The 12,956-nt window shown below is 48.7% G+C and overlaps 1 protein-coding gene across 1 annotated transcript in view; it reads right to left on the bottom strand.

Annotated features, from left to right (window-relative positions):
• Positions 1-10,158, bottom strand: part of LOC144162216 (phospholipid-transporting ATPase ABCA3-like) — a 45,983-nt gene extending 35,825 nt beyond the window's left edge. Inside the window, exons 1-2 of the mRNA XM_077692681.1 lie at positions 9,898-10,158; positions 2,071-2,301 (exon numbers count right to left, since the gene is read on the bottom strand). Of these exons, the coding sequence (XP_077548807.1) occupies positions 2,071-2,301; positions 9,898-10,158 (492 nt within the window). The remainder of the gene's footprint in view (positions 1-2,070; positions 2,302-9,897) is intronic.
• Positions 10,159-12,956: the final 2,798 nt, after the last annotated feature.

Raw genomic sequence — 12,956 nt, 5'->3', positions numbered from 1 at the left:
TCACCCAATGTTAGAATGTGGGGTGATTGTTTGGGACCCCTTCACTAAAACTAACACACTAAATTGGAAAACGTGTAGAAAAAGGCAGTTCGCTTTATCTTTAACAGCTTTGGACGCACCTCTATAACAGAACTCTTACATCGTGCCAATGAGCCTTCACTTACTGAAAGAAATCGTTTAATAGACTAAAATTTCTTTACCAATTAATTAAAGGGCGTTACAAGCTTGATGTTTGCGATATTATTTCGTTTTCATCTGGATACGCCACCCGCCAAAGGCACCAACTGACAATAACCCCTTTTCGGTCACGAAATACATGCTTCAAATGTTACTTTTTCCTTCGTACCATAACTCAGTGGAATGAACTAACTAATAACCAAGTCATGGAGCCGTCCTTATTGCTGTTCGCAGCAAATTTTACCTGATTATTTATATCTTGCTGTTGTATTTGCTTTTTTTTTTCTTGTATGTATTCTACAGTGCCAACATTATAAAAAAATTATGTCTGTAACCACATTGCTAAAATCCCTTTAATGGGGATTGCATTATCAGTAAATAAATAAAATGTTTGTGATGAACACATCGAGCAAAGTTGAAGAACTGGGTTGAATCCGAATTGGCGAAATATTTGTGTTAGTGCAAGCATTTGTTTCAAGAATGGTTAGAGTTCATGATGTGCAGGCGATGAACTTAGCATGTGTATATTTATATCGCCACCAATAGACACGTTGCAGCCACTATCCATTACCCAACTCAGTAAAAAATCAAGGAATGAAAAAAAAAAGCAGACATGTTTTCTCTTGGGGGGTGATCGCAACGGCGAAAACGTTGCGGTCACATGTGCCAGTCAAGGCTTCAAAGTCATTAGTCATCTGAGTAAAAATCGGCTGCCATATCACATTTTAGGGATTTTTTCGCAATTAATAGTACCCCTTCACCTCTTTTGAGCGGCTGTTAAAAAATTAGTGCTGTATCCGGAACATTTAAATACATCATGATCACTTTGATACCATGTTTCGGTTAACATGATTATGTCAAAACAAAAACAAAGAGAGGCGAAAAGAGCATGCAAGTCATCGTTCTTAGCATAACAAGATTGTGCATTTAGGTGAAAAAAATGTGGTTGGTCCTTTTTGCATAGGAATCGGTCTAACACAAAACCGAAATGTGCCTTTGACAGGAGCATTTGAATGTTCATTGTACTTCGATATCAAATTGCACAGCGCTATTTATATTTCGTCGGTATGACACCGTCAGATGCATCAACCTTAGACACTGGATTCCACGCGCCGGAGCATTGCGTAAATCCGATTGAAACCCGAGGCGCTCCCAAGCCGTGCGAACGAAACCGAACGGGTTGTCAGCGAATCGTTTGGTGAAGTCACGGTCCGCTACAGCGAAAGCAGCATGATTTGCGGGTCGGCAGCAGTCTTGTGGGTGCGCTTGGCGAGCGACGTCCTCCTGGAACGCGGCGGCGGCGTTCCACAAGCTGAGCGGCGTTCCACATAGCCGGCGGGCGGATAAACACAGCAGCTTCCGCTGCTATACGCTGTCCTATCGAGGCGCCAACTATGGGCGCTCATTCGCGTCATGACGCACTACTTCGGTTAACCTCTCCTAGACGGCAGCACCATCTGAATGAAGATGTTAGAGGGAAGGACATTCGGCGCGTTCGTACAGGTCTCCGGGCATGACTTCACGGCTCAGTGGGCGCCGCCACTCCAGTAGAACTTTCTCTGGGGATGTCAGTTCCGGGATGGATATGACGTCGGTAAGGTTTGTGTACCCTGGCATAAAACACTTTCGTGTGAAAGGTACGCTGTGGTTAGTGGTGTTACAGCATCTTTTTACATAGTTAGGAGGTACTAGATCGAAAGGCATATTGCGCTGTGCAATAAGGACGAGGCCAGCCGTGACAATTGCTATGATCTATTCTATCTTCTCTATTCTATTTTTTACAAATAATCAGCCCGTGCACCTAACATTCGGCACACGCGATTCGTCTGTTTTCCTGGCAAAGTGTCATGATTGACTTGTACCCCACTGCACGGCCGAAGTCTACAGCCGTACCTCCAGTTTGTGGCGGTACCGCAGGTGAATGTCGAACTTCCCGCTCTGGAAGCGGATGCGATAGCGCAGCACGTTGGGCAGGCCCTGTGCGCTGAGGTTGTCGTGGTCGAAGGCGACGCCGACTGCGAAGGGCGCCTCGACGCCGCTCTCCAGCAGCTCGTTCAGGACAGCCGCGCTGGACACGGGCTCGGCGCTGTGGATCGTCAGGTCTTCTCTCACCCCGCGCATCACCTGCGCAACCGCCGACCCCGCGGTTTTAACGGCAGAGCTGTTTAAGTTTTTACTTCTGCCGTCGAAGGTCACCACAAAAAAAAAAAAAAAAAAACTGGTTGATTCCTCTGTCATAGGGATCGGTAAAACACGAAAGTGACATGTGCAGCGAAATCTGCAGCTGAGCATGATTTCCGGGTCAGCGGCTGTCATGTGGGCATGCTTAGCGAGCGACGTCCTGCTGGCGGGGTCGCTTCGGCAAAGGTGTACTGGCGTCATTTCCGTGACGGATATGACGTCAGCGAAATCTTGGTGTATCCCGACATAAAACACTTTCGTGTTAAAATATAAAACCCGAAAACGAATAACCCGAAGTATAACGTACTCTTTAGTACTAAAGGTTGCTTTCCCTCTAGAAGACCCTCTGTGCAGGGGTGCACCCTGTACAGGCCGCTCGCTCCGTTGTACTGGCGTCACTTCCGTGACGAATGTGACGCATGTGAAATCTTCGTGAATTCCGGAATAAAACACTTTCGTGTTAAAAATACTAAAAGAAATGGCCGCGTCATTTCTGCTCCTTTCGTTGCAAATGTCGCCGAAAGACGATAGTCAACTGGAACCCCTGCCAAGTAAAGCAATCTCTTCTCTTTCCCGGTCACCTCTCATGTTGTTCCTTCCCCGTCTCATTCCGATCCCAAGATGACACGCTCGAGGTTTGCTCAAGTCAATTTAAATTTACCGCGTTCCACTGCTACAAGTCGGGTGCCGCGATGCCAGCGCTGCCGTACGGCGGTGACGCGCGTGAATCGAGGCACCCTACTATAACAATTATAGAACACCGATGCCCTGCTCCACTAGCGTTACAAGCGGAACGTGAAACATATCTAGTGGAAGCTTTCGTTGCTGTCGCCGTTTGATTTTTTAAATGCCGCCAGGTAGCGCGGGCAACAGCAGGCGACGGTCTTCTGCAGTTGATGTACTATTTAATTTGCTAGCTATCACAAAATCCAAGCATCCGTGATTTTTTTTTTAAATAAAGGAACACTGCAAATATTACTCATGTATTGATTTTCTGCCTTATGTTTGCGTAATGACTTGTTCTTGTTCAGCAATGTTGACAAGTATGAACATTGACACCGGTCTTAGACGTTTAGATTTGGCTGTGGGTATATAAGACTATTGCGCGGTCTCCGTTTCACTTTGGCCGGGTGGCTGAATCGAGTCACAGACAGACATACAGACAGACCAAAATCTCGGCGTTTAAGTAGCCCAAGGAAGACTATCGCCTTTAAAATACCCAGCGCACGTGAGCGTGCGGGTCGCACGGAGCACCCCGCGTCGGCCAGTTCGACCTTCACTCTGCCCAGCGTTCGTGGCGTGATCTCTCGCGTGCTTTTCTCGCCAGTTCACGAGCGTTCACGACTGAAGTAGGGAGCACAGACGCCGAGTTCGCGCTACAGACGCCGAGTTCACGAAGCCGGTTGCCGGCGGTTCTAGCGCGTGCCAACACTGTCCTCTTTGGGAGAGATGTGAAAACCGGCGGACAAAACGATCCGGGCCTACCAGTCACGGAGAACTTTCAGCGGCAAATTCGGAAATACAGGTCAGGTACAACAGCCGGGTCTCCGACGAAGGGAGAGGGGCGCGCCAGCTGTTGTTTCTCCAGAAGAGCCTTGCACCACTACTCTAAGCTGCGCCAATTTTTTTCGAGCCTCCAGTTTAGCAGGAATTCGAAGCCTGGCTAGGGATAGACACACTTGCTAAACAACCCACCCGAGATGGCGTACACATAGGCCACTGCCAGCCTCAGTGGTGAACACGAGTATCTACTTGCAATCCTTGAGCGTATTTTGTGTGCTGTGGTGACTGCAGTTATGTCGCGATTCGTTGCCCGTACTGAACGCAGATATGGTCTGAGCGAACCGAAGAGCCTCACACAATACCTGCAGCGGATTTTGGCGCTGCTGTCAATGTGGACACCAATGCGGCACTTCCGCTGCCAAGGTCAAGGTACGTTGCTCCATGGAAACTTGGTTGTGGTTGAATTTGGATCGCCTGATGTCCAAACGTTGCTGTGGCTATCGTAATTACGTTATCGTTCTAAAGCGCCTTGGTTCAAAAAGGTACGCAGCCACTGCCGAGGTGTGTTTTGTTTACTGATGCACTGTTTTGTGCATAAAACGAGTTCAGGATTCCCTTCTCGGCGGACTTAAAAAGACACTGAAGTCAAAATAGAAGTTCCTCTAGATTATAGATTAGCTGAGAACACGAATATACCACTCTTACGCGTAGCTTTCTTTAAAGTAAGGCAGAAAATAGCGAAAACGTGAAGACAGGTGTCGCCGCCCCCGGCTATTGGCGGTGAGCGCGAACACAGGCGGCGCTGCGAAGCGCGCCTCCGTGACGTCAGCTTAGGGATTCTCGCATTTGTCGTCTGCTTCACTCAGGTTCGCTCTCCCTGCTGTTTGTTTGCGCTCGGTCAACGTCTGATGCTTGTCCGCACCAGAATTGGCGTGTGGGTAACTTTTTATCATAATAATAGGCTTAAAATCGCATACACTAGCTCATGGTGTCAATTAAAGTATAATTTTGGATACCGCTACGGGAGAAACATTGCCGGCGCCACCCCATTCCATAACCGACAACAGCGAAAATGGAAGCCCAAAACAAATTCTAGGCCTTCAGGGCTGTCTGCTTTGGCAGAAGGCATCACGATTCCCGGTAATCATATGTAAGGTAAAATAGTTTTTGCAACCTTGCCGAATGCTAGAACGCGTTTTGTCACATCACTTTACGTTGTCAAGGCATGAAAGTTTGCCGACATGCACTATAGACTGCAAAAACTGTATGTTGAGTTCCAAATAACCCAGTGTGTATATACGCGCGTGCTGATTCTATACCAGGCATCTAACCAGTATGGAGGTTTATTGAGCAAAACGAGTCACGTCTTCGTTAAATTTACAGTAACACATATATGTTTGTTAAGACCTGGAGGGATATTTCGGAACATTTTGCACAGCCATATCTTCCCGATATTCGGATATGCGTTATAGGAAAACTGCACTCAAGAGGAGGAGGAGGAGTAAGGGGAGGAGGGGAAAACTTTGTTTAACAATTAAATCGATCTGGTTAGTGGGCCGGGTCCTCAGTCCAGGACAAGAGAGTAAAAGTAATTTTCTTCAAATCATAGAACGCCATCCCGAGTAGAATAGGATTTGTTCTTCGCGCCTGGAAGGATTGAAAAGCAATAAAGAGCTACTTGGAATTCTTCTTCGGTTTCGAGTCTTGTAATATATGCAGGTATTTATTTATTACGTTAGTTAGTGAGTATATCATGCCTTGAACACCGTAATCATGTCATCATTGTTCGAGTTGAGAGTCAGTTCGTTATGATAACGATATAATTACGATAGAAATTCGGAGCACAAAAGCCGCCTTCGAGTACTGTGGACCACGTTGTTTAGGGCGCGATCGCGGTGGCGTAGCACAAACCTTCTCATTGTATTTGCATGTGAATAAACAAAGCACGCTGCGGATATGCACCTTCTTGCACGCAGCCGTAATGAAAGCCAATTTGTGAAGAAGGGAATGTATGCCATACAAAATGAAGGAAATATCCACACGACCTTTGTGAGGCTCCCAAACATCCCGAAACCGCCTAATAAGAAGTTGGTGACGGCGCAGAAAAATTAATGCGTTGGGCAGAAAAAAAAAAGCAAGAAACAATAATCCGATACAAGACAACAACGAAAGAAAGAGAAGAAAGCCGCTTTATTTCCTGCTGTGCGATGAGCGTGTAGAGGCCGCTGCTTGGTACGCACTCTGCTTGGACCGATACTCTGAAGAAAGTTGTTCTCTATCTCTTCGTGTGTTGCGAACTTGTGGGGGATACAGCTTCAAATTATTCAGATGCGTCAGAAGCTGGCAAAATGACTGAGTCGCTAGAAATACGCTTTTTAACGCACTACAGCAACGAAGCGGGCGATTTCTAGCCCAGGCACTGTTGCCCCTCACAAGCGGAGTGTAGCAGACGACAGCCGCGCGAATCCCTAAGCCGACGTCAGAGCCAGGGGGCGCCACTCAAAGATCTCACCGCCAATACCGCGCAACTTGAACCGGAAGTGGTTAAGACGTGTAGCGTGCGCAACGTCTTTCTTGGCTGCCGCTGGATGGCGCTACTCGTCCGTACTGGGTAGAGTTCCTGTATATCGCATAGCGCAAGAGTTGCGCGTCTGATTGCCACATGCCGCCGGTTCCGGTTCGACAGGAATGCCCGCTTACAATGCTGCGCACAAGACCCCGTATTCAATCAGTTCTGCTCAACTGAGCATTGGCGGTTGTGGAAGCGGCGGCAGCGGCGGCGGCTCAACTGATAAGCAGCCGAGCATCGTGTGCCAGTTTTAGATGCAAAGCATCTCTTAGTCGACCCTCCGTCGTCCGGCGTCCGCACCTCTCCTCTCCACACCACCTGTGCGCGCTGCTCCTCCTCTCCCCTCTGCACACCAGCTGTCCAGTCACGCGCATGCGCGCTGCTCCTACTCTCCACTCCCTCTGCTCTGCAAATAAACCCGTCCGCGCTCAACTCAGTTGCTTCTTCGGTACTGCGCCGTTCGATGACTGGAAATGGACGCCAACGATTCCGTCAGCGAACTGGCTGGCACTCCTTCAACTAGCGCCAGCCAGCACACTGTCAGAACCGCGAGCACCTCCGAAGACAAGGCTGCACAGAGGAGAGCTTGCGACGCCGAACGTAAACGGCAGCGTCGAGCAGCGGATTCCTCGCTTCGAGAACGAGAAGCCGCTTTGCAACGCCAGCGGCGAGTAACTGATCCAGATGGCGTTCGGCAACGTGACAACGCTTCGAAATGCCAGCGTCGAACAGCGGATTCCTCGCTTCGAGAACGAGAAGCCGCAAAACGTTCCCCACTACTCGATAAATAAAGAAGGCATTTAATACGCTACTACACGTGTCTTTACTCTAACAACCAATTAACACGCTACTACTCCACGGCTTTGCATCCCCTCAGGGTTCCCACGTGGAAGATGGTGTAATTTTTTTTTTGTTCGGCCGCTCCTCGCCACTCCTCCTCGCCGCTGACGCGGCGGCCTACATGCGAGAAGGGTAGCTTTCCCGCACGACTTGGAACTCAAGATGGCGGATGGACGCGCAACTCTGCTCCCCTAGGGGAGCTATATACAGGAACTCTAGTACTTGCGGCGGCGGTACCGCTTTTCGACGAAGCGTGCGAGCTGCGCACGAGCGTTTGGTTTGATTCAGCCTTCGCGAGGCCTCAGAAGGACGAGATGTTTTAGGGGCGAAGCACCTTAGGACCTCGCTTTGTCCGGGGCTTGGCGTCCGTGTACACAGTGTTGCGCATGCGCGAGGAGCCTTAGATTGGATTGGATTGGATTGGAATTGTATATACCATGCACACGCGTTGTCACTCATTTATATGCGCGAGTGGGTAATGCCACGGGTGATTTAAACGATCCACAGTGCTTCGCCCACTCGTCATGATTCACTTCGGGGAGATGCGTGAATTTTTTTCTTCAACAAAGCGTCAATACTGATCACGGATACCATGAAGAAACATTTTGCTTAGTCGTCCAGAACAGCAAAGGACGTGGGAGTTTGGGAAAGCACGACTTCCGAAACTGACCAAACCGCCCGGAACGCGCTGGCTTTGTATTCGGTTGTGTCTATACCGCTATACATCATCGCTGCCTCTCTTGCTTCTAATTTGTCGTGACGCAGCCGCTGTTTGCGTCACGTTTTATCAGCCTTGAGAGTAGAGGGCAGCACAAGACAAACACAAGCAGACGAGACAAACACAAGCGCTTTGTCTTGTGTTGTAAAGCGCTCGTAAAGTTTGTCTCGTCTTCGCTTCGTCCCGTTCATCGCGCTGCCCTCTATACTCTCAAAGTAAAGCTTCAACTCTTATGAGGTTTTATCAGCGTTTGATTAGCGGTTTCTGAGCAATTAAAGCACCTTTCAGCACCAAATTAACGCTAAAATGGCTGTGGGAAGGTCAGACTTTCGTTTGAGACCAACTAGCTGGTTGCCTTTGCTGGACTGGCCATGGGTAGATCGCATAGTATAAAGCACTCTGCGTACACTGCAGTATACGCCCAGATAGCTCGTGTGCTGCAGCATTGCGTGTTGTGCTGAGCCTTCAGTATCATCATCATCATCATCATCAGTCACGACCCAGAATTCGTGTGCACCGCAGGACGAATACGTGTTCCAGAGGTATCCAACAACTCCTGTCGCACGATTTCCGAGTTCATTCTGTGCCCCCACATTATTTTCTCGTTTTTTCACTCGATCCATCGGGTGTTTTGTCTTCCATGATTCATTTACCCTCTCTCAGTATCCATTCCATTAAATTGGCCTGCTGGTCGCCTGCCATTCGCATCACACGACCTGCCAAATTCCACTTTATACGCTTAATTTGGAGTAAAATTTCTACAATCCGAGTTTCTTGCCTGATTAATAGCGCAGTTTTCTTATGCAAAAGTGTTAACCCCAGCATTTCTTAGCCCTGGCTGTTAACCCTAGTTAACCCTCTAAGCCTTGTGGCAAGTTAAACAGATCACGTGGTAGTAAGCGGCTGCATAGCTATTATGTTTCAACACGTAGAGTTATGCAACTGGACGCCACTCGGGGACACATCAGCATCATCAGGAGGCTGTTCTGTGAACAGGATTAGGAAGCATGTTGAGCAGAAAAATTGGCCTGGCCTGCTTCGCTGCTCTTGTTCACTCAAATGGGCACGGCGGATACCATAAAGATTCCTCGGGGCCCTGCAAGTCGGCTTCCGTGCTTCGAAGGCGAAGGCCTGGCGATACTCATTAACTACTTCTTGCTACTACATCGCACTTGCGTCTCTTTTTTCGCCTTCGTTTCCTTGTCTTTTGGGGCGAATTACTCGACCGGCTTCTTCCCTGAAGCGCCGTGTATGTGCATCATTCTTCGCTTTCGTGTTGGCGTTTACGGCGTTAATTATGTCAACAAGCAGACCGGCACATGCCGCGTTTAGTATGCCCGGACTCAGGCTTCCGCACGGCTGGTGGGCGCCTATTCTACTCACGTGCCGTCACTGCCAGGTGTCACTCGGCCCGCACTGTTCAACGTTAACGTTTCCAATTCATAGTTCTCTGAATTTTGTCGAGCGGGCACGTTGCCCCTCAAAGCTCCAAATTCCTCGCCAACCCCACCCCCCTTCCCCCAATGTGTACGTCCCACGAAGCAAGAAGCAACTTGAGTTATACGGTGCCAACGTTCGGAGATAGCACAGTTGGTACAGCACTGGCTACTACTGTGCAGGCTCGGGTTCAAGCCCCATTGTGTCACACGATTGTTCTTTATTTATTCTTTACTACGGCCCCAGTTTTCCTGACCTGACAATTACAACAACAGCCACGGCACTTTTCATATGGGGAACGTGGCACAAGGTTTTCGCCTTAAAATTCGTATCATTGTAATCGTACAAAGCCGTCTTTAACGAACCATACCTGTATTTTGTCTCCACGGTTCCTTTAACCCTGCTAAGCCTTACAGCGAGTTACACGGATCACGCGGTGGCAATGAGGCGGCCTCTCCGCGTAACAGCTCACCTCCCTGAGCAGGGGCACGTCGGGGGCGTAGAGTATCTTGGAGGCCCTGTGCTCCCACAGCTGGAGCGGCTGCACCCGGGGGAAGACCTGCGCCGGCACGGGGTCCCCGAAGTGCTCCTCGAGTCCGTCCCTGCCGATGCCGTACATGGCGATGACGGCCAGGGCCAGCTCCAGCAGGGTCCACACGAAGTTGCGCCGGATCTGGTTGACGTACACGTCCTTCCACAGGATGATGTACAGCTGCCTCAGCGAACCGCCCATCTTGGCAACGGGGATGTACGGCGGAGGGCAACAGCAATCCCCTGCCGTACGCAGTGCGCGGTATCCCAGTAGAGGAATTAGCTCGAGTTAAAGTTTTGGCCGATGCGGAACACTGCAGCGCGAACCCTGTAGAACACAGTGGAGCTACTCAATGTTTTTTTAAGCGGCATGATGTTAGCCGCTGGCGTATCCCGCGGGCATGCTTAGTTTTGCTGCCCCCGACATTTTTACGGCAGCCGGTGCACAAACGTCCGCGAGGGTGCTTGCTTGCTGCTTTATGCCCACGGCTATTTTGACGGCTCTTGCTACCAACACCAGCTCTACCGCATCTGTGGCTCTGAGATGTCGATGGGGGCTTCTAATACCAGCCCTATTAATAGAACCAATCTAAACGCATCGAGCTTGGCGATCGCTGCGCCGCCTGCCGCCGCTTCTCCGCGGCTCTTACGGGAGGAGCGCTGCGTGGCTGATAGGGGCTCATGCAGTGTTTTGGTTCACTCGCTTCCTTTTGCCTTTCCGCTCCTTAAGCAACTATTGTTATAGTGATGCCTGCAGTCAAATTGTACGTTTACGGCACATCAAAAAAGAGCTGCTGCGTCTTGGTGGAGTGCTCGAACGCCAACAAGAGCCATCCGGGGACGCGGTTCTGCGCGCTTCTAGGCCGCCCTTATATGGGCGTCGGCGACGGCAGCAGCATATCACCACTTCCACCTCCGAATACGTCAGGCACAAGGTAATTCTATTGACGCCTCGATTAGACCTGATACTGGCACAGAGAGAGGTTGTTTTCGTTTTGCAGCGCAGACAACGAATGCGGCCTCGTTTCGAATATATACGTCGTAGAAAAATGTGTTTCGGGGAAGTGATTACCTAATACCTGACAACAACTTGGGCCTTTTATGGGAATATAAGCCACGCGGAAATGTAAACTATATTCCAAGGCTGTGGTTCGTTAAATATGTGCCCACTCACGCCTTATAGCTGTTATATATGTATCATCACTAGCGCCCTCTGGGTGCCGGTTCTTTTGTCAATAAAGACAGGCCTAGCGTCGGCAGAGACACACACGATGGCGGCCTGTTAAAACCCAACTTGTGAGTTGTCCGGTGTCCCTCATTCAATCAGCAACCATCAGTATATAACAATAGCAACGACTAAGGAAAGTTAATGGAACCAGGGAAAAATAAATGGTCAGCCAAGTCTGGAAGAAACAACAGCTCGTACGGGAATACAAAAACCCAGTGCAGCTTCGGAGATGCCAAAGACGGTTCTCTAAACTTACGCAAGGTAGTACGCACCAGACCAACTGGACGCCAAATGCTCTGATAGTTCGCAAGACATGGGGGAGTGGGGAGGGGACGCTTAACTGTCGTGTATACGTGCGGAGCGAAATCAAGGAATGGACGTTTTAGTAATCACACACACATTCTGCGCGTTCACCTTTATTTTGTTTTAGACTTAACGAGCAGCTGATCATTCGGCAGACGCATCTTTTTAAGTATACAGTAAGTAAGTAAGTAAGTAAGTAAGTAGTAGTTGTAAGTAGTAACCACGCACTGCTGTGTGGTAATGTAGGGGAGTGCTGGTTACGTAGGGGTGTAGGACCTTTCTACAGTGATGTGGTAGAGAGCTCCCATCCCTTAGCGAAAAGTAATACGTTTGAAATACGTACGAGTACGCTTGAAGTGCACTTCAAATATGCTTTGTATTTGTAGATGTATTTTAAGTGCATTAAAAATTGCATTTTCTCAATTTTTAGTAAATATTCCAAATACATTATTAAAAATGCGGGAAAAATACAGTGCTTTTAAGTACCCTCCAAATAGATTAAAAATGCACTGAACCTCACGAATGTGCGCTTAAGGCATTCAGAATATATTGAAAATGTATTTCTTCCCGCCAAACGATGATGGTGTAAATGCACTGTAAATATTATAAAAATACACTTACCTAACTACATTTAGAGCAGCACTCTGAGTATACTTTAAAAGTGTGCTGAAACATGGAAATATACTCCGAATATATTCGAAATACATTTCAAATGCCTTTTACGTTTCTGGAACGAACATGTAGAGATACACTCTCAATGCATGAAAAATACCTATTGAAAATACATTTTAAATGTATTCATAAAGCTTTGCCGAAATACATTTCGAGTACACTACAGGCGCTGCTTCAGTTGCTGAATTGTAAGATTCACGTAAAGCATATCTGAAGTGCCAGATAAAATACATCTCAAATGAATAAACGTACTGAGAATTTCTCGTCGATGTTTACTTATAATAAAAGAAACTGAGGGAGATACTTTCACTTACTGCGCTGCCTAAAGCAGGCATCACTCTGCGTATTAGAGAGAAACTCGGCGGACAAATATGTAAGCGGCGGTGTTCCAACGCAATCGGCAAGGCAAAAACATCGAATTCAACGAGTATATATATGTACGAAAACATTTGCACTTTGCCAGCGTTGTTACGACGGTATCGCTGTGGAGGCTTGGAAAATTTTCTTTTTCTGAAAAATATTCGCCTTAGATGGACAACACTGGCTATGCTTGCGAGGGCGAGCGGTAGCGTATAAGGGGAGGAACGGCTGGAAACGCTGATTGGTTAACAGAAATCAACGCTCAAGAAGGCGATCCGTCTCCCTAGGCGACCCAGGGTGCCTAGGGAACCAAAAAAGGTCCCCAGAAAGGTCCCTGGCCGTACGGCGGCGCCACCGCGCTGCGGCCGCGTCCGACCGGCCGAACCTGCCTGTTCATTCGGCTCCGGTGCTTGCGGCGGGCGGGTGCACGACGTGCT

The sequence above is a fragment of the Haemaphysalis longicornis genome, unplaced genomic scaffold, assembly GCF_048455015.1.
Source record: "Haemaphysalis longicornis isolate Haplotype H1 unplaced genomic scaffold, Haemaphysalis longicornis Haplotype H1 scaffold_12, whole genome shotgun sequence".
Classification (NCBI taxonomy): Eukaryota; Metazoa; Arthropoda; class Arachnida; order Ixodida; family Ixodidae; genus Haemaphysalis; species Haemaphysalis longicornis.
Note: the sequence above shows the minus strand (reverse complement) of the source record. Positions and strands in the feature narration are given on the sequence as shown.